The 24,520-nt window shown below is 45.8% G+C and overlaps 1 protein-coding gene across 8 annotated transcripts in view; it reads right to left on the bottom strand.

Moving 5' to 3' along the window:
- Positions 1–24,520, bottom strand: part of LOC132372880 (carboxyl-terminal PDZ ligand of neuronal nitric oxide synthase protein) — a 304,178-nt gene that overhangs the window by 23,780 nt on the left and 255,878 nt on the right. For all 8 annotated transcript variants that reach the window (XR_009505266.1, XR_009505268.1, XM_059935021.1 and 5 more), the window contains 3 exons: positions 19,025–19,166; positions 5,259–5,425; positions 3,446–3,625 (listed from right to left, as the gene is read on the bottom strand). Coding sequence is in view for 6 of the 8 variants with exons in the window: in XM_059935021.1 (XP_059791004.1) it covers positions 3,446–3,625; positions 5,259–5,425; positions 19,025–19,166 (489 nt within the window). In the remaining 2 variants the exon portion in view is untranslated. The remainder of the gene's footprint in view (positions 1–3,445; positions 3,626–5,258; positions 5,426–19,024; positions 19,167–24,520) is intronic.

Here is a 24,520-nt window from a genome sequence, read left to right as displayed (position 1 = left end):
GGGCAGTGCACCCAGGGTGCTGGGGACTGGGAGAAGCCACAAGGCCAGATGCTAAATCTAGGGCCTCGGCGGGGTGTGGAGGGTTTTTTAGCGCTGTTCCTCTAACTACGGCATACACAATTGCGAAGCATAAGTAACCAATCACTTGCTTCAGAACAAGCGCAAGTGGCAGCAGGTAGAGGAGAAATCTATAAATAGCAATACTGAGCTGCAGTATAACATTTTCCCCATGAGCTAGGCCAGGAATTGGCAAACTGTGAAGGAGCCTGGCCTACTTAACTGTTGCCAGTCAGCCACAGTGCCTGGATCAATTCTGGAGCTATGTGGGCCCAGCCCGTGGCCATGCGGGCGCCAGCTACATCCCAGCTTTGGTTCAAGGCTTGGCTATACTCTCATTCGCACCCTTGAACTTCTGGTCCATCTAAAAGCAGGAAGCTAGTGCAGCCAGGCAAGCCTCATGCTGGGTCGGGAAAGTGGTCCAAAGGGCTTGGGGTTCACTATTTACACACTGAGATCTAATCTAGAAATGCTTAAGAGGCAGCTGAGCGACACCTTTGCCTGGATACCTTTAAGGCCAGGACAGGCCCTTTCTAGGCCAGCTCTGAACCGATTTAGGGAGAGGCTGGGAGAGATCGTGAGGTCTTAGACCAAATCAGAATGCTGTGAAGGACTTGGTTGTCCCCAGAGCAAAGGAGGATATGTTCCCACCAAAGTGCTGAGGTCACAGTATTACCCACTGGAATTCTGGGGACTGCTGGTAGTTTAACGAAGAAAGAAACCTTGCAGTTTGATGACAACAGAGTCTGACAGAACAAGTAAAAGCTAACCTCATACTGGACACTGTGCAGAGAAACCAAGTATGCCAGATTTGATATATTTTAAAGGCATGAAAGATGCCAAGAAGACCTATTAGTCCACCTATATATCTTATATCGTTTATACCCAAAGATATGGATACTAATAAAAAGCCCTTGGATCAAATGCTACAAAGAGAGTGGGAGAGGAACACGCACAGAAACCTGTAGCTGAAGGCTGGTTTAGGACTGAATCGGTCCGGAGGGCAGGGGAGCGGAAAGCCAGTTGAGAGGTTACAATAATACGGCTGCTTCCTTCCCGGGCAGCAAAGGAAGGTGCAAACTGAAGAGACTGCTTATGAGGAAGGCAGAGAGGGGCAGAGGAGTCTCCTCCAGAAGCTCTCTGAAGACCTCAAGGTACTGTCTGACCTGAAGATTTTACAAGTCTACGACCCTACCCCAAGTCATTTCATCAGTGAGGGATACAGATGCACTCTGGGGGCCTTTCAATCATGTCAATGCCCGAACTGAGACTCAACCAGGACACCACCAACGATAATCAACAGATTCCAAGTGCAGGAGAGGCTGAGGGTGTCCAGCCTGTGGAAGTGGCTGGAACTGAGAGAGGCTCATCAAGTGAAATGCAAGCACCACGCTCTTCCCCTCTCCTAGCTTCACTGTCTTCAAGGACAGAGGCAATTAAAATAGGGCCAGGGCAGTGATGTCTCCTTGAGACAGATGCTTGATTCTGGGCCAGAGAACCACTCTTAGGGTTTCATCCCGACTGTGGGAGACTTACAGGTCTTGTGGCTTTGCTGAGTACGTCGGTAACTGCCACAACACTCTTCTTCTTGTGCAGACTATACATTTGCAAATAGTTTCTCTTTAGTATTAAGCAGTGAGTTCACATTCAAATGCCTCTCCGACAATATTCATCATGAATATGCATCAAGCCCATTCTTAGATAAATAATAATTACTTGGCAATTGATATGCTGAAGGAGAAAAGTATCATGGTTGGAGGATGGATTTATATTTAACGGGAAACTTTTGGAAATGACATGAGTTGCTGAACGGCCCTGTGCTGCAGCACGCCGGCTTTGTGCCCCTGTCAGCCATCACACCTGGGAGGAGGGCATTCTCGGGACAGCCCCTCCGTTAGTAACTAGAGGAGATGAATTGTGTTATCTGACAAAAGGCAATGATTTTTCCCCCAAATATAAGAAGCCATTAATGACATTCCTCCTCTTTGCTGCTGTTTTGGGAACACCTGCGAATCCTCCTAGAATTAGCACACATCCTTTTGGGTTCATGGTCTGGATTTTTAAAAAGGTTCAAATCACTTGGAAGCAGTGCCCTACTGATTTTACTCTCTTGAAACCTGGCTGCAAAAGGCACCCATGAGGCTGGGCCTCAGGCCCAGGTCAGAGTGAGACTGTTATAAAGAAGGTCTTTTCAAGACCCAAGTCATTGCATCGTTTTGGTTAGGCTGCTGGATGCTTCCTCAAGGGGTATGTGTTGGAAAGGACGGCTCCGCCTGGGTGATTCACTCCACCCAAGGGTCATGAGAAGAGTAAGGAGAAGAAATGATGAGGATCGGTAGGAGCTCCCTAGAGAAGTCTTCGTGTTCTCATTCAAGAACGCAGAAGGCCAGCCTGGTTGACCAGATGTAGAATGTCGATGCATAGAGCTGCCTTTCCCCATCTCTCACCAACTCTCCAAACCCTGAAGACCCCACCCTCCTCCTCACTGTCTTCATCTACCCACCCAGGTCCTCACCCTGTCTGACTCTTACCGCAGGATTCAGCCTGTAAATGGTACAAATGATTGTGTCTTCACCATTCCCCGATTGCCCGTAGAGAAGATGAAGCTCGGACTCACAAGTTCCAAGGAAGATGTGGACTACCATGCCCTCCACAGAAAGCAAGTGAAAGGAATCCCTGCTAAAAGCAGCAGGGAAATCAGCTCACCCCTCCTTTATAAAACAGCAGCAGCACAACACGTCTTCAGGGCTCAAACAGCACTTGGCTCCTGAAATCTAAGCCAAGTCTTCTCATTATGGCTCAAATACTATGCCTAAGTTCCTGTAAGTTAAATCCCAATATAATGAACTCCAGGCCAGTAGGGTATCAAATTCTGCCTGGAGAAATCTTAAAAAAAAAAAAAAAAAATCCTTCCTGGAATGCAGAGATGACTAACAGAGGCATGGAAACCCCTATGGACGAGGTTTCCAGGGTGGTAGCTTCTGCAAGGGTGTTTGGGACAAATTCATACTTTAAACTCTTTTAAGAGTGGTATCACAAAGTCACACCTGTCCTGACTCCAGAGGCGTCCCTTCCCACCCCAAACATGTGCATCTTGTTCCTTAGTAAGTTCAAATCATTATCCAACAACATCCAGCCAAGCCAGCCAAGCCCAACTCAGAGCGGGGGGGGGGTACACGGGAAGCCAAAACGCTTCTTCCCATTTCAACCACGTCCCCCATCTCTCCCCTCCCCGCCGCCCCCATTCCTCAACAAGCAATGACCCAACAGCGGGAGCCATCCCTCATAGCTCGCTAGGTTGTAAACCTGCCCTGTGCCCCTCGCTAAGGAAGGCGCGTCAAGCCCATGAGAGTGGAGCCTGCGAAGTAGGGAGGAGGCTGAGGAGAACCTGGGCCACAGCCACTTGCGTCTGCTGCTGCTGCTGCTGGAGGAGCTGCTGGAGGAGCTGCATCTGGTGCTGGGTGGACAGCGGCGTGCCCGCGCCCAAGCCCGGGGCCTTCGAGGAAGAAGAGGGAAGGAGCATCCTGGGTGAGGCTGTCAGCATGGGCTCCTGGGAGCGGGGTGAGACCTGGCGGAGAAGGAGACACCGCGTGACCCTGGGCAGGCACCACCTTTAGGGGCCTCACTCTGCCTTTCATACCTACAGCATGTAGGAGGGCGGGGTGAAATGGCCCGCTTTTAACCAAGAGCTAGAAATGCTACGTCTCCAGTGGAAATGTGGACAGACCCCCACAGAGGAGATGATGATCTGACGGCCTGGGCTGGGACCACAGAGTCAGAAAACCCTATTTGGACACCTGAGTTACTGATGCCGTGTGATGGGAGACCAGGCAGCTGAGACCATCCCATCTCTTGCCCACAGCTTCCAACTATACCATGTTGTTGAGTTACTTGAGGTTCTGGACTTAGAGGGGATCTGCCTCTATGAAAGATAGCTACCTACCACCCCACTATGAGGCGGCTTCTACCTTTACTTTGTTGTGTTCTTAGGGCTCCCTCTTCCAGGCTCTGCAGGGTTCTCCTGAGCTGGCCACACGCGAGGGAGGTGCTCCAGCCCAGCACGGCCTCCTCTCACAGGGAGAGCCACCAGGGAAGAAAGTCGGGACACAGAGAGTGGCCTGGAGAGATCCTCTCTCTGAAAGGGGAAAGCAGTTTCCATTCCCTTCCCTCCTGTCTCCCTCCTGTTAGTTGGACACTTTCATTAAGACGGTTTCTGTGAGCCAGAGAATTCAAGCGTAGGGTTGAATTTGATTTCTGGCAGCTCTGCTGCCGGTCCTTCTGCAGATGTGCAAGAGGAAGCACCCAGTGACAGAGGGCTTTCGCCACTTGCAGAGTACAAATTGGGCACCAAAGAAGATATCAGGCAGACAATCTGAAACAACACTGCCCTTCAAACTAGACAGGTTTCTCCTTCTGATGAACCAACCTAACGACTTCCACTTGAGAAAAGGCATTGCATGGTGAGGAAAGAGAGGCACTCCTGATACAGGGAACTGGCAGGGAATCTACAGGAAGGGCAATTTGTCAGTATTTTCCTCCTGTTGGCGCGGGCAGGGGGGTGGGGGGGGTTGTTTTGTCTTTGGGTTGGAGGTTCTTAGTTTCTTAACCTGGATCATATCAGGAACTCCTTGAGGGCGTCCATCATCTCACCCGTAAGATACGAGGGTGAAATTGATGATGCCTGAGGTGGTCTGGCAGCTTCTAACCTCCAAGGGGCCAATCTCCAGCCTCCCCAGGAGCATCAAAGGCACACAACTGCTAGCTGCAGGCAGAGGCAGCCCAAACTCACTCTGCTCCTTCAGCTAAGCCCCCGGGGATCACGTAACGTTGTGCAAGGATTAGCCATGCACAGGTATTGTGCAGCGACGAGGTGCCAGTCAGGGTGGGGCTTCCACTGAGAAGAAGGGGACCGAGTACTGATGGGACCCTGGAGGGTGGCGCGCATCAGGAATGAGCTCTGTGGCATCCTGACACGCAGCGGCGTCTAGCATCAACACACGGGGACTGAATCTCTAGAAGTTAGGCCCCTCTGAAAGGAAGTAAAACATGCTCTGGAACCACCACCGTGCTGGGGAGCGCCTCACTCTAAAGGTGACCCGGCAGGGGCTAAGAGGTGACTGACGGTGGCAGAGGCTGTGACACAGACTGCTCTGGGAGGTGATATGCGTGCAGACCAGCTGGGTGGGCCACCTCCGGCTCACCTTGGAGTCTGTGTGGGAGCCTCCTTCCTTCCCTACCGCGTCGAGGTCGGTCACACCTCGGCTGAACTCCAGGGCATCGTTCCCTGGGAGCGGGGCCTCAACTGCGTCGATGTCCGTCTCCTCTGCGGTGGCCGTGGAGGCCCTCTCGGCTCCGGTGAGCTGGCGGCCTACAGGGACAACAGAGAGGGCAGGGAAGGGATCAGCCACACTAAGAACGACGCCCTACTTTCCCAACACTTTAGTCTTCAGCTGTGTCACGCCTAGGGACGCCTCTGGCTTTGCGACATTTTCACATATCTTTTCACTCAAGTCCGTTAAATTTCCAATCCAATAAGATGTTCACATTTTAATGTCCTTTTGAAGTCCAGAAACAAAGACAACATTTCCTCAAGCCTGGACATGACTGCTTTGCCAAGCTGGCATGATGTTTATGCTGACAGGGTGTGGGGACCCTGGAAGAAAGGGATGACAGTCATCTCAACCTCATCCAAACTCAGGAGTGGAAACAGCCCAGGGAAAGAACACTGAACTGGGAGTCCAGAGATGTAGGAGTTTCCCCCATCATGCTCCTAACGGGCTGTCAGATAAGGGGTAAATCACCTCACTCCCTGGGCCCCAGTTCCTTCAACTATACAGTGGAGGCTGCGTTAGGTGGGTGGGAGGGTTGCAGGCCTGAAAAATAAGGACAAGGAGATCCGAGGCCCCATCCCACACAGTACATCAGTCTCCCATCCTCAGAGCCTGCCTCTGACCGTCCCCCAGGGGCAGAAGCTAGGGAAGGGCCCCGGAGAAGGCGGCAGTGGCAGGGGAGAGACAGGTGGCTGATTTTCATGTCTTGTCTATTTCCCACTTGCCCCTTCCTACTGAAGACAGTGACCATGTCTTTGATCACATGCTCAGCACATGTATGAAATTCCTACTGTTTCTTATTTTTCTTCATTCCCTGTTCCTCTCTCTTTCCTGGGCTCTATAAAAACACCTGGCAATTCTCAGGCATTTCCCAGGAAACATTTTTTTCTCTACATTTGGGATTAGGTTCATCACTACTGTCTTCAAATAAAACTTCTTTTTTTTTAATTTTTAAATTTTTTTTGTTTTACCGCGACGCTTTCCAAGGCACGGGCCCCTCTCTTGGGGCGAACCCATTCCAGGGCGCCCTGCCCTTCACAAAGAAAAGAGAACTCTCCCCGGGGCTCCCACCGGCTTCTCCGGGATCGGTTGCGTTACCGCACTGGACGCCTCGTGGAGCCAAATAAAACTTCTTAAAAGGCTTCAGAGACCAAGCACCAATTGTAAAACTGCACAGGCTAATGTCAGTAGGAAGTATGAAGAGTTGATTCCCTAACCCTAAGGCCAACCCAGGGAGCCAGGCTTTGGTCATCAGAGGGCCTGCCTTGTAGAACAAATAGTTCTAACAAGTCTTCTCATGCAAACCCATACGAGTCATCGGGGGAAGCAAGGCGGTATTTAGAAAGCTAACAGTGTGCTTGGTTTTCCTGCTGGCTGCTCTGGGAGCTGGGAGACGGACTGCTAAGGGTTGCAACGGCATGTAACAGCAAGGAGGGCCCTGGACCATGGCCTGGCAGGGCAGCTCTCCTGCCCCTTTGTAAACCAGCCGGCAGGAGCACAGGGAGTGGGCCGCTTTCTACCACCTCCTGCACCCAGAAGTGACCTTCTTGACGATGAAGAGGTTGATCCTGTGAGAGGGAGGCCGATGGATAACTCGTGACTATTTCTTAGTAGGTGGATGGTGTTGGGAACTGAGCATCTGAGTCTCCTTGCCCGCAGAGGAGTGAGCAGGGTGAACGGGGCCTGCGTTTGAGGAGAGATCTCCATCAGTCATCAGGAGGGACTGGCTCCTACAGCACCGGGCACCCATCTGTCAGTGCACTTAATTAGCACATGATATCAACTGTGCCCTTCTGGTCTTGAGACCAAGGGTGTATTTCATTCACGTCTCCCAAGGATCTGGCACAGAGAAGGTGTTCAGTAAACACTAACAAAGGCAACAGTGTCACGACAGGGTAGCAGAACAGGGAAGTGGGCTATAAGAGGCAGCTGCCCCTCATCCCTGGATATCCGAATGACGAGAACTAAGCAGCCCTCCAGAGGGTCTGGAGATGCCCAGGCCAGGAGCCCAGAAGGGACTGGAAAATCTCTTAGGTTCTAGCTCTGCTTCTGGGGGAGTCATTAAAAAACAAACTTCTCAGCCATTCTCTTTGTACTAGTGGAGTTCCCAAACCAAGCCTGACGTACGTGAAGTCACGAACTATGGGAATGCTTTTTGAGAGACTTCCTGCCACTCAGTGGGTTCTTTGATGATCACATTTGGAGTCTCATAGATTTAGTACAGCTAACGGGTAGAGAGTACAAGCATACCTATTTTATTGCACTTTACAGATATTTCATTTTTACAGATTGAAGGTTTGTGGCAAACCTGCATTGAGCAAGTCTACTGGCACCATTTTTCCAACAGCATTTGCTTACTTTGTGTCTGTGTCACATTTTGGTAATTCTCACAATATTTCAAACTTTCTCATTATTTGTTATTAGGTGCTATTCATTATTTGTTATGATGATCTGTGATCAGTGATCTTTGCTTATAATTATTTGGGGGCACCATAAACTGTACTCATATAAGACAGTGAACTTAATAAATGTGTTCTGACTGCTTCACTTGCCAGCCACTCCCACACCCCCCATCTCTCTTCCTTTCCTTGGGCCTCCCTATTCTCTAAGACACAACAATATTGAAATTAGGCCAATTAATAACCTTACACTGGCCTCAAGCGTTCAAGTGAAAGGAAGAGTCACATGTCTCTCATCTTAAATCAAAAGCTAGATATGATTAAGCTTAGTGAGGAAGGCACGTTGAAAGCCAAAACAGGTCAAAAGCAAGGCCTCTTGCAACAGTTAGCCAAGTTGTGAATGCCTAACCCAGAGCAAGGCCCTAACTCTCTTAAATTCTATGAAGGCTAAGAGAAGGTAGGAAGCTACAGAAGAAAAGTTTGAAGCTAGCAGAGGTTGGTTCATGAGGTTTAGGGAAAGAAGCCATAACCATAACGAAAAAGTACAAGGTGAAGCTGCAAGTGCTGATGTAGAAGCTGCAGCAAGTTACCCAGAAGATCTAGCTCAGATCATTAATGAAGGTGTCTACACTAAACAACAGATTTTCCATGTAGAGGAAACAGCCTTATATTGGGAAGATGCTGTCATTCAGGACTTTCATAGCTAGAGAGGAGAAGTCAATGCCTGGCTTCAAAGCTTCGAAGGACAGGCTGACGCTCCTTAGGAGCTAATACAGCCAGTGACTTCAACTTGAAGTTGAAGCCAGTGTTTATTTACCACTCCGAAAACCCTAGGGCCCTTCAGAATTATGCTAAATCGACTCTGCCTGTGCCCTACAAATGGAACCACAAAGCCTGGATGACAGCCCATCTGTCGACAACATGGTTTACTGAATATTTTAAGACCACTGTTGAGACCTACTGCTCAGAGAAAAAGATCCTTTTCAAATTATTACTGCTCATTGACAATGCACCTGGTCACCCAAGAGCTCTGATGGAGACGTGCAATGAGATTAATGTTGTTTTCATGCCTGCTAGCACAGCATCCATTCTGCAGCCCATGGATCAAGGAGTAATGTCAACTTTCAAGTCTTATTATTTAGGAAATACATTTCATAAGGCTATAGCTGCCATAAATAGCAATTCTCCTGATGGATCTGGGCAAAATAAGTTGAAGATCTTCTGGAAAAGATGCACCATTCTAGACACCATTAAGAATATCTGTGATCCATGGGAAGAGGCCAAAATGTCAACACGAACAGGATTTTGGAAGAAGTTGATCCCAACCTTCATGGATGACTCTGAGGGGTTCAAAACTTCAGTGGAGGAAATAACTGCAGACGTGGTGCAAACAGCAAGAGAACTAGCATTAGAAGGGGAGCCTGAAGATGTGACTGAACTGCTGCAATGTCATGATAAAACTTGGACAGATGAGGAACTGCTTCGTATGGATAAGCAAAGAAAGTGGTTTCTTGAGATGGAATCTACTTCTGGCAAAGATGTGTAAAGACTGTTGAAATGCCAACAAAGGATCTAGAATATTACATAAACTTAGTTGATAAAGCAGTGGCGGGGTTTGAGAGGACTGACTCCAATTTTGAAAGAAGTTTTACTGTGAGTAAAATGCTATAAAACAGCATTGCCTGCTACAGAGAAATTGTTTGTGAAAGGAGAGTCAACCAATGTGGCCAACTTCACTGATGCCTTATTTTAAGAAATTGTCCCAGCCACCCCCCCCCACCTTCAGCACCCACCACCCTCATCAGTCAGCATCCATCAACACTGAGGCAAGACCCTCCACCAGCAAAAAGATTACAGTTTGCTCAGATGACAGTATTTGTTAGCAATGAAGTATTTTAAAAGTATGTACAGTTCTTTACATATAATACTATTGTACACTTAATAGACTACAGTATAGTGTAAAGGTAACTTTTATGTGCATTGGGAAACCAAAAACTTTGTGCTACTCGCTTTATTGCAATATTCATTTTATTGCTGTGGTCTGAAACTGAACTCGCGCTATCTCCTAGGTATGCCTGTATAATAACAGGTCTGTTAGAACCAGGGGGGTAAAGCTGGGGTAGAGAGAAAGAACAAGCTAGATGGGGGGATATTATTATTGTGTGTGTGCCTGTTAGTGTATCAGATAACACAATATCTCGAAAAGGGACCCACAGCAAATGGTCTTCTTCGGGTCCTATCAGACAAGGGACAAAATCTGGTATTTGCAATGTTCCTGACATTGACAAGCCTAAGGGACAAGAAATGATACAAAAATCTTCTGGTAAAACCAGGAAACTTACAGGATTGGGCACTATGGATTTCAAACTGTAATAGGGACGGGTAAGACTGAACTTGGGGTAGGGGGTAGTGCTTTTTAAACTGTTTATTTAAAGTATACTGGATACATTGAATAGTCTCTCGACATATGCTGATTTCATTCATCTATTCAATAAGTATTTGTTAAGAACCCTGTATACAAAAGAAATCTACTGGGCATAAAGATGAATAAGCAAAATCTGTGCTTTCAATGCTTCCCCAGCCTGATGGAAGAAACAGACATAAACCACAGATGCAGCATGAGGCTGTATCACCTATGAGGGAGCTATCCAGGGTGCAGGACAACAGAAGAGGAACATCTAATTCAGGCGGGGGTTAGAGAAGCCTGTGCAGAGGGGAAACACCTCCTGAGGAAGGAGTACCAGCTAAGGCAGGTGAAGAAGCAGGCAGAGGGGAGGGGAGGCCATGGAAGGCACTCTAGGCAGAGGGCAAGGCAAGGGCAAAGACACAGAGGTACAGAAATCCACAGCATGGTTGGAGACACTGCAAATGACTCTGCGGGAGGGACCTGACCAGGAAGAGTCAGGATCTGATCTTGAAGGAAGGAGAGCAGGTAAGTAATACCAAAAGATTTTCATTTTTTCAAATTTCACCTAGGGATGATGTGGAGGATAGATCTATAAGGGACAAGATAGAAAGCAATACTCTAGGTGAGAAAGACGAGGGCTTAAGCTAAAGAGGTGGCATAAGACAGAGCAGAGGGGACAAATCTGAAATACCTTCTGGGGTGCAGAAATCATAGGACTTGGTAACCAATTGTCTGTGGGCGGGGAAGGGGGAGGGAAAGAGGGAGAGAGGAGGAGATGGGGAGGGAGAGCGAGAGGAATACATGTAGAATGAGTTTTAAAACTCTGATTTAGGGCTTCCTTGGTGGTGCAGTGGTTGAGAATCTGCCTGCTAATGCAGGGGACACGGGTTCGAGCCCTGGTCTGGGAAGATCCCACATGCCGCGGAGCAACTGGGCCCGTGAGCCACAATTACTGAGCCTGCGCGTCTGGAGCCTGTGCTCCGCAACAAGAGAGGCCGCGATAGTGAGTGGCCCCCGCTTGCCGCAACTGGAGAAAGCCCTAGCACAGAAACGAAGACCCAACATAGCAATCAATCAACTAATCAATAAATAAATCTTTAAAAAAAAAAAATTACAAAAAGTCTTGAAAATGTTTAAAAAAAAAAAACAAAAAACTCTGATTTAGGTGACTGAGCAGAGACTGGCATCCTTTAGGGAAAATTGAGGAGAAGGAGGATTGTGGATAAGAGAATGAAATTGTGAGAGTCCGTAACAGCTAACTGGAGATATCCACTGTTCATAAGTGGAGAGTTCAAGAAAAAGGTCTGGGCTGCAGTTAAAACCATGGGAAGTCAATAAAGAGCACAGGGGCCAATCCCAGGAGAAATCCCCACACCTGAGGGGTAGGTAAAAAGAAGAACCTACAAAGGATGCTGGAAAGCAGCTATCGGAGGAAAAAGGAAAGAGTGCGAGGTGGCGGTGGGGGTGCCCCAGAAGCTGGGGAAGGGGAGTGCTTCATTCCCCGTGGTGCACACTGCAGAGAAAGGCTGGTTCAATTTGCCGACTAAGTGGCCTTTCAGTGACTTAGACTGGTCGTTTCAGGAAGGACTTGCAGGCAGCAGACACCAGATCGCTGGAGGTTGAAGGGCTAATGGCGAGGGTGGGGTAAAACGTAGACAATGAGTATAAATGTGTCTCGCAAGAAGCTTGACTATGGAGAGGAAAGAGATAGGCTGGGGGAGATGCAGGGACAAGGAAGGTTTGATTTTTGTTTTTTTTATGATGGAAAAGACTTGACCTTATCTATCTGCAGTGGGGGGAAAAGCCAGCACAGTAGAAGATTCAGGTGATGATTCAGGAGAGAGAGCTGATGGCTCAGGGTTTAGGAAGAGGCGAGATGAGGGGCAAAGCAGAGGCAGTGAAAAGGTGAATCTCGGACAGGAGAAGAACATTGTCCACCAAGACGGAAACTGGGGATAAGTGAAAAGCAGGACTGCGGAATGGCAAAGTAGCCTGGGGCCAAGTCTGGGGACCACAGATGTGTAACGGGCCAGCGTCACAGGGCAAAATGGATAAGTACTGTTGGATGAATGCAGAACTTTTTACATGTCAATTATACCTCAAAATAAAATGGTTGGAAAAAGAAAAAAAAAGGATTATCAGCTCAGTCCAAAAGTACTTGAAATGGCCACTTTTTGCCTCAAAATTGCAACAGCAATAGCTTAAACTCAAATAGTGCTTACTATGTTCCAGGCACTAGTTTAAGGGATTTACATGTCTTAACTCATTTATCCTTATAACCACCCTGAGAGTTAAGCACTATTATTATCCCCATTTGACAGATAAAGAAACTGAGGCACATAGCTGGTAAGGCTGGAGCTGGGGCTCAAAGCCTGCCAGTCTGGCTCCAGGCTTGGTGCTTTTAACCATTGCACCACCTCGTCTCCAAACAGGCTGCTTCCACCTGTAGTCTCAGCCACCCTGCTTTATCTTCTTCATTGCATCGACATCCCCTAAAATGGTCTTGTTTGTCATCTGTCTGATCCCCCACCCCAACTTTCAATGTGAGCTCCTCGCCAGCGGGAACCTTGTCGTGTTCACAGTATCCCCAGAATCGAGCCTGGCACATGTGGAAACTTGATAAACATCTGCTGAATGAAGGAAGGGAACTGAAACTAAGGAGAACCAAAGGATCAGGCAGTGGTGGCCTGATGAGATGGAAGAGCAGGTGTGGTGGGAGCGTGGAAGTGACACAAGGTCAGTGGTGTGCTTGCTTGAATAAGCCAGATGCCCAGGTCCAGCAGATGTAACAGGTACACAGTAAATACTCCTGAATCCACTGCTCACTGTCTAGATGGCAAGAGTTTTATTTTTAAGAGGCTCTAATCTCCAAAGGGCTCCAAGCCCTTCCCCACGTTGGATTGTCTGCTGCCGTGGGAAGAGGGACGCCTCCAGGGGAACGGGATCTCTCCCAGGAAACCCTCTCCAGGAGTCAAAGAAACTGCACAGGGCAAAGCAAGGCAAGCGGAACAGGGGCAGTGGCCCCACCTGGCTCTGAGCCCCGGGTACTGGCCAAGGGCGGCTGCTGCCAAAAGATACAAAAGATAAATCTCCCCCAGGGTAGGGAACGGTGGGAAGAATGAGGGAGGAAAGAAAGGCAGGCAGAGAAAGAAAGAGAGAGGCAGCACACACAATGAAAGTGAGGACCTTCATTAAAAGCACTCCCGAAACCCAGAAGGGAAAGGGCTGACAAGACATCAAAGAAGATAGCAAAGCCTCCGCACTTTCCAATTCCTCCAGAGTAAACAGGTTTCCTCTGCATAACAAACGGCCTGCCTGGGGCAGCTCCACTGGAAAGATAAACACTGCATTAAATGAAAGCTCCCTAATGTGGAAGCAAGATTCTTGTTAAAAGGAAAAGAAAACCTGCCAACCAACAGTTCCACTGTGGAGCTTCAAGGTGCCCCATTACAGAGAAAAATCCTAATGGAGTCAATAAATTCTTCCGGGTGAAGAATTTACGGAAAAAAGGAACGTGTTCCTAGCAGTTTAGAGACAGTAAGGAAGCAAGTGGGGCTGTAAAAGGGAGGTGACTACGGGGCTTGATAAGAAAATATTTCCCATCTCAGATCTGTAGAATTCCAAGCACTGATACTCAAAGTAGGTTTCACTTCACGGCAATGGCACTACACCGCATTCAGAGGGCACCTGATTAATCATTTAACGTGGATCTGTCATAAAATCATGGGACTTCAGAGATCTTCTTGTCCACTGCCCCCACTGCATAGATGGGGTCACATAGTTGAGACTCTGAACTGGAGAACTGGCTAATAGCTAATGTGTATTCAGAGTGTATTACATGCTAGGCACGATGCTGATTTACATGCATTATCTCCCAACACCTAGCAGATAAGAAAGATCCAGAGAGACTATAAAGTTTGCTGAGGATCACCCAGCTGAGAAGTGGTAGAGTTAGGATTCAAGCCCAGCTGTTCAGGTGCCAGAACCCAAACTCTCAGTTGCTTCTCTAGTCTGCTGGTCCAACACTCTCTCCCATCATGCCACACTGCCTTTTCATTTCTGTGATGGTTAATTTTGTGTGCCAATTTGGCTGGGCCATGGTGCCCAGATATTTGACCAAACATTATTCTAGATATCGCGGTGAAGGTATTTTTCACATGAGAGTAAACATTTAAATCAGTAGACTCTGAGTAAAGCATATTATCCTCCATGACGTAGGTGGGCTTCAACTAATCAGTTGAAGGTCTTAACAGAACAAAGACTGACCTGCCTGGAAGAAGAGGGATTGTGCCAGCAAACCACCTTTAGATTTGAACTGCAACTCTTTCCTGGATTTCCAGCCTGGAGCCTACCCTGCAGATTTTAGACTGGCCACACCTCCACAATCACATGAGCCAATTCCTTAAAATGGGGCGTGTGTGTGTGTGTGTGTGTGTGTTTGACATGAGCCAATTCCTTAAAATGGGGTGTGTGTGTGTGTATGTGTGTGTGTATCTCCCTGAAAAATACAATTTACATCACTCCACAGGCCAGATTCTCCCTTACATGAGTTGGGGAGAGCCCCTTAAAATGGGGTGTGTGTGTGTGTGCGTGCGTGTGTGTGTGTGTGCGTGTGTGTGTGTGTGTGTGTGTGTGTATCTCCCTGAAAAATACAATTTACATCACTCCACAGGCCAGATTCTCCCTTACATGAGTTGGGGAGAGCCCCTACCACTCCCTTTACTCTGCAGAGACGCCAATACGATATATGGAGAGCATATCCAACCCATGCTTGACCTCCTTAAAGAGATACACTCAGTGCTTTGACATCTTAAACTCTGAAGCAACTACACTGGGCCTGACAGATTTCCCTAAAATGAACGGAGATGTTTCTACATGTAGAACATCAGTTACATTCTTCTTAGGGAGAATGGTATATAGAAGGTGCCAAATAGCTGAAATCTCACATATATTACTGTAATTTGAAAAAGTTATCACCAAAAAGGTTATAAAAGGAGAGGTGCATGTAGCTGATGGGCCCGGTATCTCAACGCTGACCACCTGTTAGTCAGAAGAGCGTAACCACGTTGGTCTCTATCTGCAGCCTCAGCCACCATCACTACTATCTTCAGCCTGCCAGTCTCACCCTCTAGGCTATATCACCTCAATTCTACCTACTCCCCCCATCCAGGTCATCGTTCCTCATCAAGGGGACTGTTTAGAAGTCACTCCCTGCTGAAATTTCTACTCAATCTCCATGCTCATTTTGGCACAGAGTAAGCACCGAATAAATGCTGTTGACAATGACTAAAATGACACACATCTCTTGCCACAATCACTGACCATGTTTATCAGTTTATTCAACAAGTATTTATTATGCCAGGAACAGTCCCTACCCTCCCAGAGCTTGCACTCTACTGAAGATAGGAGGACACTATGTATCTGGTAGACAGTGGGCTAAATGCTAATGTTAACAGCGTCAGCCAGGAGTGAAAAGAACATAGGAACCTAGAGGAAAAAAGTGTTTAAGTTTTCAGGAAGGGGAAAGGAAGAGGATGGGACAGTGGAAGCTGGAAGGCAGGCTTCCCAGAAGACAGGATAGTGAAGGATGAGTCGAATGGCTGCCTGGGGTAAATGCAGGAACCACTGGCAATTGAAACAGCACTGACAACGGCTGGAGGGTACACGATACACTCAGGGTGCTAGGGGAGGAGTGGGGGAAGACAAGACAGAGAACAGGATAGGAAGGGATCCCTACTGGAATCTCTACTCACCCCCAGAGAGAATCCTTCCTAGTATCACAGGAAATCATATCAACCCACCCCTACCCAGAAGACCCCTGCAGGGTCTAGAAGGGGAAGGAAGGAGTAGCTCCCACTGCAGGAGGGAAGGAAGACCTACCCCTCAGAATAGTCTATATGAAATGCTATCCAGCTCTTCTCTCCAAAAGGCCAAACCATACCATCCTGACCTCTTTAGCAAATGGCTGAGAAGTTAGTTCTGATTAGGTGCTTGGAGGCTAGGATCAAGCTCCTCAGACAGGAGTTCTGGGATAAGAACAAAGTTCAAACATTCAACCTCTAGGTAACCTCCCTATGTCCAACCCCTTTCACTCCAGGAATAAATGGCTTCACCAGAGACAATGCCCTTTACTTTTTGATTAGAATTTCTTTGTATATGTGCATCCTGGCTGCTAGTGGTACCGTGGGTTTGAAAGCCTCTGAGGCTTAGCTATGATTCTCCACCAACAGGGGAGCAGGGCATTACCAAAGAACAGTTAATAACGTAAAGGTATCCATCTTTTTCAGCTAGCAGCTCTGAGGGCAAATCCTCCAGTTCAGAAGTGAGCAGATCAGCTTCTGTTCTCTGAGCAACATGGCCAGCTATAGGTCTGGTATAATGAAAAGTACATCTTTCTCCCACTGTTGCCACCTAGTTCCTTTTTCCAGAATGAACCACAGTTACCAGTGTCTTGTGTATCATTCTGGAGACATTCTACGCAGAGTAGGCACATATATGGTTTCATGTGTATATGTATATATATACATATATATACACACACACTTACATTTACATGTATATATTTTTCTACAATATAATTGGTAGCATATCATATCCACAGTTCTGGACCTTGATTTTTTTTTTTTAATTCAACAAAATATCTTGGAGATGACTTTTTATCAGTTCATAGAGTACACCAACTCTGTGTAATATTCCATTATTTGTAACCATAATTTATTTTAAAATCCTCTCTTGCTATTTCTGATTTTTTGCTTTTATAACAAATTATTTGCTTATGTAACTTTATGTATGCATTATTTCACATATGTATGGGTTTACCCTTAACATGAATTCTTTGAAGGGAATTTGAGGGTAATTTGGGGGTCAAAGCATGTGAATTTTCAAAATTAATAATTTCCACATTTTTCTCCATAGGGATTCTACCTTTATCACACACTATGTCAACATTTGTGTCTGGGTTTATTTCTGAGCTTTCTGTTCTGATTCATTCACGCACTTATTCATGCATTAGCACAGTTTTACGTATTATAGCTTTATAATATGTTTTTGTACCTGGAAAGCCACTCCTCTGTCATCACTCATCTCTTCCAGGATTTTTTCTATTCTTGTTTTTTCCCATATTTTAAAATAATAATAGCTAACATGTATTTGGTGTTTACCATGTGCCAAGCACCAGACTCAGCATTTGAAATGTATCTGCTCATCTAATCAACACAAAAATTCTATGAGGTAGGCACTACTGTTATTTCTATTTTTTCCAAAAGAGGAAACTAAGGTACAGAGAGGTTATGGAACTTGCCCCAAATCACACAGACAGTGAACACTGCAGCTAGAATGTAAACCAAGAGTCTCTACTCTTCACCACTTTGCGATAATGCCTTTTGCAGTATGAGATTTCTTTTGCTATTTTCTAACTTCTTGAATTGAATGTTTAATTAATTTGATTTTCATGATTGATCACCTATTAATGTAAATAATTAAGCCTTTGATTTTCCTCTGAGCACTCTTTTATCTGTATCCCATAAGTTTTGAATATAATAGCTTACCAAGGTGCCTACTTTGCTGTTAAAAATTTGTATTGTAATGTTAAATTTATAGATTAATGTAAGGAGAATTAACATTTTTATGATGTTGAGATTTCCCAACCAAGAACTTTCCAATTGTTTATGATTTTCCTCATATAAAACATATATGTTTTATTATGATTATTCATAGGCATTTTATCTTTTTAAATTGTTATTTTAGTGGATATTTGCTTCCACTATGACTTCCAACTGGTTGTTGTTGGAATAGAAAACCATAGTTATCCATATGTATTTATTGGACCTCACCTCTTTAACTAAATTCTTTTATTTCTAATAGCTTTCAGTTTATTTTCATGGATTTTCCACATAAAAATGTACAAACAATATTAACTTTTTGCCTAATATTCACACCTTTTCCCCCACATTTACTGTTAGATTATAGAGATGATAAAAGACACCTTAGTCTTATTCCTGACTTTTAATGAGACTTGAAGATTGGAGATATTGGAATAATGTCCACACTGAGGGTTCATAGAACTACAGAATTTAGAAATAGGAAAAAAAAAAAACCTACTTAGATAACTGTAATTATCTTCTTTCTAATTTGTTTTATGAAGGTGCTTTTGTACGGTAATTTTCTTTGGGGTCTGACTTGGTAGCATAAACAGTTCTACCTTTAAAATGTGTTTCCTGATATCCAGTTTAAATGCTTCTTTGTTTGATAGTTTAAATATCTTTAATTTTCTGTTATAAAAGTAACACACATTCCTTAAAGAAAATTTGGAATATAGAGAGAAACGGAGAAAATCAAATGTTTTTTAAGTGAACTGATTGCTTACACCCATGAACACACACACACACACCCCCAAGAGGACTCTCAGAGTTAAGGACTTGGTCCTGGTAAGATGGAGGAGGGGAGACAATTGAATCTGAATGTGGAGGAAATTATTTTCAGAAGAATTTTATTTTTCAGAGTCCAAAAATCTAGCCAGGATAAGCTGATCCTTAGGACTGTTCGCTGGGCTGAAATATCCCAAAGATATCTTTGATTCTCTGACCAATTCTCTCAGTCTTTTTGCCTATCTTCTCCCCACCTCTCCAGGGGAAGTCACCCCGCCGGCGAAATAGCCCCACACTCTGAATCTGTGAACCAGGAGGAAACAGGCTTCTTTTGGGGATCGGCTCAAGATTAAAACCAGACCGCTCCCCACCTGAACATCCCCATTCCTGGGCCACCATTCACTTTCACCGCCCCACGCTGTGTGTCTACCTGCCTGTCCATCCGCACCCACAGCAGTGACCTACCTGGGTCCCCTGAGCTGTTGCTATTCCTCTCACTCTCTCCGTCTTCCTGGCCGTCGGCATTCTGCTGTGTGTGCTGTAGGCTCAGCTTGTGGCAGACCTCGAAGGCCTGCCCCACCGTCCGGACGATCCGCATGGCTTGGCTCTGGGAAGGAGAAAGGAAAGGAGAAAAGGAAGGATGTGGAGACCCTCTATAAGGACACAAGAAGGGCCGAAGTGGGAGAGGATGTGCAAGAGGCATGCAGACAGAAACCCATGAAGCCAGCAAAGGAAAGAGATGGAAAAACCTAATGTTGTTTGGATGTGCACATACTCACAAAGAAGAATGCAAAGACATTTTCCCTTCCTGAAATACTCCAGAAAATAGAAATTGTCACCACAGTTCTGAAACCATCAGTCAACTGAATGGACAGATAGCAAACAACCCAATTCTGGGCTTAGCCCAATTCCGCCTCCCAAGTTTGACAAAAGTGGCTGATATGCTTCAGAATTCTTTGCCAACCATTATCAAATGTTCCATGGGTTCATCACACTAAGAGTAACTCAGCCATCATTTTTTTTTTCTGCTGGAAGCGGTGGGTTTCCCTGGTGTTCCTGCAGACCAAGGGTTGAGAAGCCGTGGTCTAAACAGCAGAACCAGCTGAGGCCTAGAGTCCAAGTTCCCTGGAACACCACTGGCAGCCAACGGTATCTAAGGTGAGCTTCCCAGCCTTGCTCTAAAGATGTCTCTCACTGGGTCCATTCTTTGGCTACTTCCTTTCTTTCTTTTTTTTTTTTTTTTTCTTTTCTTTCTTTCTTTTTTCTTGCTATTTAACCTCTTCCTCTAACTGCCCAAGCACTGAGCTTAACCCTAGCTCCCAGTATTCCCCTACTAGGACAGCAGGAGACAGGACAAAAAAGCCTGTTCCTGGAAGGAGTCTCAAGTGGCCCACGTAGGCCATGAGGAAAAACCACATGCAAGGTTTTCAGGGCATGGTCTTCTAACTGGATAACTGATTATAATTTGATAATCGGTCTGCTTTCACATTCTTTCAAAGACTCACTGAATGACTTCAGTGAGAGCCATGCGGAGTTTAAGAGCTCAGGCTGGGAAAGCTTAGGTCACTTCTCCTTTTACACCAGTGGTCCCCAAACACTCTGCCACCATAGACTGCACTGCATTTAACTGTGGCTGTCACTCCATGCCTTGAGTCTAAGATTAATCACAACTCGGATGGTCTGACTTCAGGTCAGCTGTGACTACCTAATGACACCATCAGTTCACCCAGCACATTTAAAAAACCCCGAGGTAACATCAGCAGTCAGGTAGAGCTTCTCATCAGCAAACCGATGCCATTATAGACAAATGCAGAGTCCAATGTTTTGATAAGCCTGTAAGGCCTTGTTGAGGATAAACGTATGATTCATTTACACTATTCATAATATTGAAATTAGCTCATATTTCTCCATTACTATCTTCATGAATCCCTACGGGCCTTGGATCCCACGTATGGAACTACTGCTCTAATTCACTCTCTGCTAGGTGTTAAGTCCCCAAGTCGCTCCCCTTACTATTTCCTCAAGCCTGACATTACTTCTGTGTTCTCCCTTTTCATTTCACGCCGGAGTATTCATGTTAAGATGAAAAGGCATCTTGGCCAATCGTCGTCATAGGCCTACTTCAGATCTCAGTCTACGTCTACTCCTCCTGATGTTCCTCAAACCACTTCCTAGAAGTGACCGTCTTAGCGCTCAGACCTCTCTTCGCCCATGATGCGAACTCCAGAAGTGTTCTTAACTGACCTCTCACCTGGACCATCCTGACGTGTCTGGATGATGAGAACTTTAAGTGAGGCAGGAAGAGATGAGTAACTTCTGTGGGATCCCCCATCACCCAGGGGTGGGTCAGAGCCTCTGTCCTGTACCTCCAACCTTAACTTCCTCCTGTTTACCAAAGGTCAGGCTTAGGCCCCTTCTCACGCCACAAGTTTGTACTATCTAGGAGATAACTGCTCTGTCTGCGCTGGAAGTTGAAGAGCAGCAGGCACTGGTCTTAAGCAAGAAGGCCCCACCTTCCTCACTCCCCAAATATATTTTAAAAGTGTCATTTAGGGGCTTCCCTGGTGGCGCAGTAGTTGAGAATCTGCCTGCCAATGCAGGGGACACGGGTTCGAGCCCTGGTCTGGGAGGATCCCACATGCCGCGGAGCAGCTAGGCCCGTGAGCCACAACTACTGAGCCTGCGCGTCTGGAGCCTGTGCTCCGCAACAAGAGAGGCCGCGAGAGTGAGAGGCCCGTGCACCACAATAAAGAGTGGCCCCCACTTGCCGCAACTAGAGAAAGCCCTCGCACAGAAACGAAGACCCAACATAGCAATCAATCAATCTATTAATCAATCAATCAATAAATAAATCTTTAAAAAAAAAGTGTCATTTAGAGGGCACAGTCCCTAACCAATCCAGGCCAAGCACATCTTTCACACCTCCTTTGGCAATCAAGGTGTGCTCTGATGAGGAGGCTGAGCCAGGAAGCTCAACCCTCAGGTGAAAAAGAAGATACTGTTCCACTCAAAAGTGTTCTTCCCCCAGGCCTCCTTAGATCTGTTGTTACTTATTCTCTTTATGAGAATAAGAGCAGACTGCCTGTGGTTAATCTTTTACAGCAAAGCTTACTACCAGTTTACCAAACCTTAGAGATGCTATATTCTACCCACCAAATATAGCCAGTGTCTATTACACAGAGCCTTTCCCCTTTCCCTTCTTCTGACTTTCGGAAATTCTGCTCTCTTACACATCTTTACAAGAGGCAGAAAAGGACAAATTTGGGAGGTCTAGAAATAAAATATGGTAAGTCTAAATGATATGTAGAGATTCCGCATTTAATTCCATTACTTCCTTATCTTCCATAAATTAACCCAGATAAATCATACTGCATAACTATCTGCAAAGGCTGAGTTAGTCTTTTCCCAGTTGTATTATTACCAGAGTACAGACCCAGTTTCCCTCTTAAAAATATATACTCACACAGAAAATTCCAAATTTACTACCACATCTGTTGCTACAAAATCTCAGGTTCTCCTAAGGAGGACATGTTACAAATCCCCCCAACTCCGTAAGTCACAGATACCTCCCTTAACTAACTTTTAAGATAGTATTAAAAAATGAAAGGGACTCAAGTGTCCCTGAGTCTAAGGAATTAACAGGGGAAAGGACAGGATCTCTAAACTTCTCTTTGGAAGGAAACACTCCGATTTAAGTATGAGGATATAGCTGGTGGGAAACGACTTTTCAGAGGACCTGCATTTCTCATGCATCACACACTGCCAGTGGATGATGGGATACACTCAGGACTGAGCATCTGCAGAACCTGGAACCCAGCTCAAATCTCTATTCTGCCACCTTCATCAAGGACAAATGTATGACACACACACCCACTGGTTTCAACCAACTATTTACAAGCCCAAAACGGTCGTAAGGAAGTGGCTGGTCTTAATGCTTAATATTTGTACTCTCCGTGTCTCATTTTCCCATTTTAGTACATTTACTAGGACAAGCAATTGACCCTCACCTCTATCTGATTCCCCTGAAAAAGTAGAAAATGCAAACTTAGGGTTCACTGGTCCTGACTTCCCTGTGTTAGAAATGACTCCCACCTCCCTGGCCTCCCATTTCCTTCCTAGCCCCCTTTACCAGAGCTGTTCTGCAGAACATCTCTGTAACTTCAATGGAAAAGTGAATCACTGATGTTTATAGCCTCTCCTCTGCCACACAGAGGAATTAATATATGGCTAACATATATGAGAGCACCTCCCACAGTGCTTGGCATATACCAAGTGCTCAAGAAATGTTTTATTCTGAATATGGAATTCACTGCACCAAAGGGGAATTAAGACATAAAACAAACAGTAGTTCAGGAAAGGCTAGGCTTACTTTATCAATAATAGAAATGTGAAGACATGAAGGGAATTGCCTCTTATGTAGGTATGTTAGCATCAAAAGGGCTAAAGCCACCATCTCTCTGTCCCCATAGCAACAGAGAAGAACTGGGCCAAATCATCTTTGGTCTGAGCTGGTATGAAGGTTTCTGCTGTGAGGAAACTGTTCAGTAAGAGTTCTAGATTGGCACATTCAGTGCTAAATGATTTCATTTTGATTTATCCTTTACTCCTGTTTAATGTGAAGGCTGTATTTCCATTCACAGTAAAAGGACACAGTAGCATGTTTTATGAAGAGCTCTCCGCACTTGAAAACATAATCAAGCTACCCTATCTGCTTTACAGAATGATTATATACACGTAAAAGAACAGCCCTTCCCACTCACCACTCTAGCAGTTAGAAGAGGCTGGGTGGCTGTTAATTCTCTCACAAATGGCTATGTGAATTCAGAGGGCCCTTGACCTTTTAGACTCCGCCTCCTTCACCAGTAAAAAGTCTACTTTTAGAAGATTCTATATAAGGACCTTGTTGGGGAACGTTACTTGAAGGTGGCTAGGAGGGCCAGCCTGCACCTGGCAGGGGCTGTCCCTCCCCTCACTGGTGCCATCTTCTCCCTGCATGGTCATGCTGGCCCCTGCCTGCCAGGCCTACCCCACGTGGTAACTGGGCCCTCCAGCCTTCTAAGCAAGAACGCTGATTCTGCCTGTACCTCGGAATGCAGGAATCACACAGGCTGGAACTTATTTTAATAAACCATGACTAACTCAGGAGGGAGAAGTTTTAAGAAGAACCCATTCCACCGGGCCCCACGGGTCATCACGAAGCAGGTGCTCATACCTCCTGACCTCTGCAAATCAAACTGGGGCTTTAAAGTTGTGAAGATAGCCAGGTACAAAGCAGAGCAAATAATTAGCATGTTGGGAAGGCAGCCTTTTCCAGCTCCGGGATATGGTCATTCTCTGGAATTTCCTAGGTTTTTAATTTTTAATTTTTATTTATTTATCTATCTATCTATTTATTTATGGCTGCGTTGGGTCTTCGTTGCGGCGTGTGGGCTTTCTCTAGTTGCAGCGAGCAGGGGAGTCATCAGATAAGTAAGGAAAGTGAATAGAAGAAGCTCAAAATGCAAGGTGTACATGATGATGAAGAAGATGATGACGACAATGACAGAGAATGAAGAGAAGACTGGGGGGCACACTTCTTACAAGTAAGTGTCTTTCTTAGTCTACTTAGCCTTTCTTAGTGTAAACTTAGCTTTCTACCCCAGTGTACATCCCCCTCCTCCGCCACCCTGTATCTCCTGGGAACTTGAGATTTATCTGCCAAGTGCTTCTGAATTCTAAGGAACTGCAGCCCAGTAAGCCAGTTCTAGGACAACTCACAGGTTTATAATTCTTTTCATCTACCACAGCAAGAAAGTACAGTGCCCCTCTCTTGACCTTAACCAGCACAGAATCTCAACAAAAATAGAGCTGAAGGTCACATTTCTTTAATGTGTTTTTTGAACCTTAGTAAAAGATTTAAGCTTATATCTATCAAATGATCTCAATCTGTAGAATCTGCAATGCTGAAGCAAGAAAATATAT

This window comes from Balaenoptera ricei, chromosome 1 (assembly GCF_028023285.1).
Source record: "Balaenoptera ricei isolate mBalRic1 chromosome 1, mBalRic1.hap2, whole genome shotgun sequence".
In the NCBI taxonomy this organism is placed as follows: Eukaryota; Metazoa; Chordata; class Mammalia; order Artiodactyla; family Balaenopteridae; genus Balaenoptera; species Balaenoptera ricei.
The sequence above is the reverse complement of the archived record's forward strand: the minus strand, read 5'-3'. Positions and strand labels throughout refer to the sequence as shown.